Below are 5,907 nucleotides of genomic sequence, written 5' to 3'. Positions count from 1 at the left end.
GATGCACACAAAACTGTCCATTTTGACCCTATAGTCCATTATTTTAAATGGGAAAGATTGTATTATATATCTTCACCAATTTCTTGAAATATAACCAAAACCAATTAAAGATTTATGTTTCAGTAATAAAATATCATGTTAGGATATAAAATACTTATAACATTGCTTCCTATTGACTGCCAAATGAACATAGTTGTTAACAATCGTTTGGTAAGATGTCATATTTCCACTCCATTGCTTACATTTCCAAGATTTTCTTTTTACTCCCTCAACTTTTGGAGGACTGACTCATTGTAGAAAATAACTTTTGCTTTTGGTAAAATGTAGAAGGTCCCGAGGAAACAAGTTCAGGACGAGCCCACAATAGGAAGGAATGACTGACATTGAGTGTGGTGTTATGATGACCTCTTAGCACCAGCAATATCTGAGACATACACTTTCCTTTTTTTTTTTTCACTTGGGGCACTTTTTCTATACATTGTTTTATTTGAAATCATGTATTTAGCTCAAGATATAAACTTTTCCTGTGTAATCATGAGCCAGAAAATATTATATTGAGAGATACTCACATTTTGAAAAGTTTAGACATTATCACCAAAACAAAAACAAAACAAAACAAAAAACTTCATTCTACTGAGAAAAATTTAACCAGGGAGATAGTCTGTGGAATATATCCATATCTTCCTTCCTTCCTTCCTTCCTTCCTTCCTTCCTTCCTTCCTTCCTTCCTTCCTTCCTTCCTTCCTTCCTCCCTGTCTTCCTTCCTTCCAACTTCCTTCCTTCCTTTCTTTCTTCCTTATTGAGGTAGCATTGGTTAACAACATTATATGTCGTCATGTTACCATTATATATAATTCAATATAATTTAGCAATTTTTCTTCTGAGTATCTATCTGAAGAATATAAAAAACAAATTAAAAAAGATATGTATACCCCTATGTTCATTGCAGTACTAATTACAATAGTCAAGATATGTAAACAACCTATGTGTCCATTGATGGATGAATTAATAAAGAAGATATGGTACATATATGCAATGGATTACTATTCAGTCATAGAAAAGATCAAATATTGCCATTTGAAACATCAATTCTGAGAGTATTAGGAAATAAGTGAAATAAGTCAGACAGAAAAGGACCAAAATCACATGATTTTACCTGTTTTTCTTTAATCAATCACCTTTAGTTTTCTTAGAATTGACTTAATTTTCTCTTTTCTGCTGTGAATCCATCATCTTTTACCTGGGGAAGAGATAAAACTAAAATGATGGAAATGGCTAATAAATAAGTAAATAAATAAATATTCAAGTCTTTTCTCATGTTTTTCTCTGGAAAATTTGAAGAAACATTCATGTACCTTTAACCAATTATTCTTTTGTCACATTGTTTTATCTCTTTATACACACATAAGCACACAAACACACTTTCACTTAATATCAAATTTACAAACTTATGTAATATATAAAATTCACATAACATAAATTAAATCATTTTAAAGTGTCTGATTCAGTGGCATTTAGTACATTTGCTATATGCACTCATCCCCTCTATCTAGTTCTAAAACATTTTCATCACCTCAAAGAAGACTCCATGTTCATTAGGTAGTAATTTCCCATCACTGTCTCCAAGCTCCTGGCAACAACCAATCTACTGTCTGTCTCCACAGATTTACCCATACTAGATATTTCATATAAATAGAATTGTCCAATATATAACCTATTATATCTGAATTTTTTTTTTTACTTAGCCTAATGTTTTAGAGCGTCATTCATGTTATAACATTGTTATTGGTTGAATTATATCCCCTAAAAATTCATATGTTGAAATCCTAACCTCCAGGGCCTCAGAACATGACTCTACTTAGACAAAGTGTTTTAAAAGAGGTTTTAAATTAAAATAAGGACACTAGGGTGAGCTCTAACCCAATATGACTTGTGTCCTTACTCAAAGAAGGGAGATTAGGGTAATGTCATTCATGTTATAGCATTGTTATTGGTTGAATTATATCCCCTAAAAATTCATATGTTGAAATCCTAACCTCCAGGACCTCAGAACATGACTCTACTTAGACAGTTTTTAAAAGAGGTTTTAAATTAAAATAAGGACTTTAGGGGGAGCTCTAACCCAACATGACTTGTGTCCTTACTCAAAGAAGGGAGATTAGGGTAATGTCAGCAAGATGGCAGAATAGGAAGTTTCAGACTTCCTTCCCCTCATGGACACATCAATTTACGAACAATACATGAATCCGTTTCCTTTGTGAAAAATCCAGAGATCGCTTGAGAGGCTCCTGCACCCAATTGAGTATGACACCAGCTGCATTGAAGCCAGTAGGAAAATTCATGGCACCATGTTGCCACAGGAGATGACTGAATTGTACCGCCAACATTCTAACATTTTGAGGGTCTGCCTGAGGGACTGGGTTTTGTCACACCTGAGAATGGGCACTAATGGGAAGGTGCCACAAGTTGGGGGTCACTGAGAACAAAGGGGTTGGATTGGACCAGCACACACTCACTGCCCATTGACCTTTCCCCACTTTAGCACAGAGCAAATGAAGAACAAATGGTGCAGCTGCTATAGAAAACAGTAAGGAGTTTCCTCAAAAAATTAAAAATGGGCCCTGGCCAAGTGTGGCTCAGTTGGTTGAAGCATTGTCCCAGACACTGAAAGGTTGTGGGTTTGATTCCCAGTTAGGGCACCTGCGTTGTGGGTTCTATCCCTAGTTAGAAAGAGTGCGAGAGGCAGCTAATCGGTGTTTTGCCCTCACACCTGTCTCTCCCTTCCCTTCTCTCTAAGCATATCTTTGGGTAAGTATTAGAAAAAATTTTTAAAAAAATTAAAAATGGAACTACCTTATGACCCAGAGATTCCACTTCTGGGAACATATCTAAAGAAACCCAAAACACTAATTCAAAAAATATGTGCACCCCTATGTTCATTGCAGCATTATTTACAATAGCCAAGATTTGGAAGCAGCCGAAGTGTCCATCAGTAGATGAGTGGATAAAAAAGCTGTTGGTACATTTACACAATGGAATACTATGTGGCTATAAAAAAGAAGGAAATCCTATTCTTTACCACAGCATGAATGACCTGGAGATTATTATGCAAAGTGAAATAGGCCAGTCAGAGAAAGACAAATACCACATGAATTCACTTATATGTGGAATCTGATGAACAAAATAATTTAGCAAAATAGAAACAGAAGCATAGATACATAGAAGAGACTGACAGCTGTCAGATGGGAGGGGTTTTGAGGAGCTGGGTGAAAAAAGGTGAAGAGATTAAGCAAAAATATATACATATGACATATAAACATGGGCAAAGTATGGTGGTAGCAAGAGTAAAAGGTGGGTGGGGAGAGGTGGAGGTGGGCAAAGGGGGGATAAATGGATGCAAAGAGAATTTGCTTTGGGCGGTGAGCACACGATGCAGTGTGCAGATGATGTTTTATTGGTTGTACACTTGAAACATGTCTGTTTTTTTAAACCAATATCACCCCAAAATTCAACAAGAAAAGTTTATAAATACTGTACTTCAGGAAATTATTCAGAACTGAACACAAGAGAAAGTTCATGTAACAGGTGTAACACAGGAGTGGCATGATTTCATTTGTGTTTTGAAAGGATCCCTCTGACTTCTGTGTATAGACGCATTGGAAGGTGACAAGAGTAGGAAGAGGTAGTCAGTCAGAAGGGAATTGCAGTGGTTCAGACGTGAAGATGGCAGCCTGGCTCAGGAGGGGGTGATGGAGACAGCCATCTGGCAGATACTGAGAAGAAAAGAACAATAGGACTGTATAATTGATAGGTTTTAGTGGGAAAGGTAACTGTGGAGTGACATTCAGGTTTCAAACTTGTGCCACGGAATAGATGTAGTGCCATTCAGAGAGAGAAAAACACATGGAAAAGGATGGGATTAGGGTGAAGATGGTGAGTCGTAAATTGGAAGGCTGAGTTTAAGGTGCCTTGGTAATATCAAAGATGTCAAGTAACTGGAAATACTCCTCTAGTTCTCAGAGCTAGAGAAACGTATGTGGCCATCTTTTGCATCTATATGGTGACTGAATCTAAGGAATGAATTCTATCGCCTAGGAAGAAAGAATTTAATGAGAATTTAAATTGTTCTGGACTCAATCCATTGGTTAAAGCTATAACAGAAACAAAGAGAGAAAAGCTAATGGTGGAGATATAATGGAGAAAGACATGGAGGAGGGGCATTTAAGTAGATTCTAGATAGGATAAGAATGGATTGTTTCATTAGAGAGAGTGATAAATAGTATAAAAAGTTTCTGGAAGGATTTTAGGGGCACAGAGATCATTATAAACCTAAGAGATATTTGCTTTAGTGGAATGATGGGGGAAAGAAGCCAAAATCTATGAATTGAGGGAATGAATTTAAGGCAATGAAACGGAGACAGAGAAAAATCAACTCTTGGCTGGTAGCTAGAAGAAAATGGTAGACCAAGTGGTACATGTTTGTAAGATGGAAAAAAATCAAACATGTTGCTACAGCATTGGGAAGAATGCTTTTGAGAAGGTGAGGGAAGAATGAAGGGGATAAGGGTGGGAGAAAGACAAAGAGGGAGGAGAGAGAATGTGTGAACAATAGTGTAAGAATAATTGATAAGGCAACAATGTCAGGATTCAAAATGAAGGTGAAATTTGTCTTCAGAGAGAAGGGGAAATAATGTGAATGATATGGCAATGTGGAGAAGGTGCATGCTAATGTATGCGTGGTTGAGAGGGTGCAGTTCACAGAGTCATCCCAATGACTCAGATTTTCTCTGTGGAATATATGGTACAAATATTTGCTGAGAAAGGGAAAGGGGATAGAAGATTCAAAAGTGAAACCATTGCTTGTGGAAGATGAGTGAACAGGTGAAAGATATACAGGACTTCCTGGGAGTATACTAGACTTCTTTTTAAAACATTTATCTTAAAATATGTTTTTATTATTTGAGAGAGAGTAAGGAAGATAGAGGGATAGAGAACTAAAAATACTTTTATTGGCTGCCTCCTGCATGACCCCTACTGAGGATCAAACCCGCAACTCAGGAGTGTGCCCTGACCAGGAATTGAACCAGGGACCTCTTGGTTCATGGGTCAATGCTCAACCACTGAGCCACAGTAGGCGGGCATAGTAGGCTCCTTTAAATGGGAAAGAAGATGCGAGGGGTTTAATGGAAGATGGAAGAGCTGAGAAACTGTAAATAAAAGAACTTTCTATGTCTAAAAAATTTTTTTTAAAAGAACTTGGTAAATCTAAACCACTGGTGGTTCTTAGTAATCATTGCCATGAATTATCCCATGCAATGATGCCTTCTCCTTCCTGGTTTTACAGTGGATGGAGGGTGCTGAAAATATCAGGAAAGCTCTTTAAGTCTAAAATGCTAGCTAACACTTATTTCCATTTAATTCTTAAAGATGTACATCATTTCCCCCATTTTTGCCTTTTTGTTGTGTGGTGTTGAGTGACTACAAGATAGAGATGGATGGGGAGAAACCAAGATGGTGGCATAGGTAAACACCAGAAATTGCTGCTTCACACAACCACTTCAAAAATACAACTAAAAGACAAAACGGACATCATCAAGAAGCACAGGAAGGCTGGCTGAGTGGAAATTCTACAACTAGAAGGAAAGAGAAAAGCACACTGAGACTCAGAGGAGGTGTGGAAGTAAAGTGTAGAGGTATGGAGGCGCACGTGGAAAGGGCTGGCAACTGAGGACAAAGTTGTCTTTTTTAGCGGTCCATCGCCTTAACCACTCGGCCACCTCGTCAGCTAAAGTTGTCTTTTTTAATCAGGAGGGAGTCTCAAGCTCCCGACTGCTCTGAACTACAGTTCCGGGCGAGTCTCTGGGGACCCAGACTCATACGGGGAGAAACTGGACTGTCTGGCATCGG

At 37.8% G+C, this 5,907-nt stretch overlaps 1 protein-coding gene across 1 annotated transcript in view; it reads right to left on the bottom strand.

The window, feature by feature from the left end:
• Nucleotides 1-1,028: 1,028 nt before the first annotated feature.
• Nucleotides 1,029-5,907, bottom strand: part of LOC102264125 (adhesion G protein-coupled receptor E2) — a 24,487-nt gene continuing 19,608 nt past the window's right edge. Inside the window, exon 13 of the mRNA XM_014533306.1 lies at nt 1,029-1,240. Within this exon, the coding sequence (XP_014388792.1) occupies nt 1,190-1,240 (51 nt within the window). The 3' untranslated portion in view covers nt 1,029-1,189. The remainder of the gene's footprint in view (nt 1,241-5,907) is intronic.

The sequence above is a fragment of the Myotis brandtii genome, unplaced genomic scaffold, assembly GCF_000412655.1.
Source record: "Myotis brandtii unplaced genomic scaffold, ASM41265v1 scaffold964, whole genome shotgun sequence".
NCBI classification, from domain to species: Eukaryota; Metazoa; Chordata; class Mammalia; order Chiroptera; family Vespertilionidae; genus Myotis; species Myotis brandtii.
Note: the sequence above shows the minus strand (reverse complement) of the source record. Positions and strands in the feature narration are given on the sequence as shown.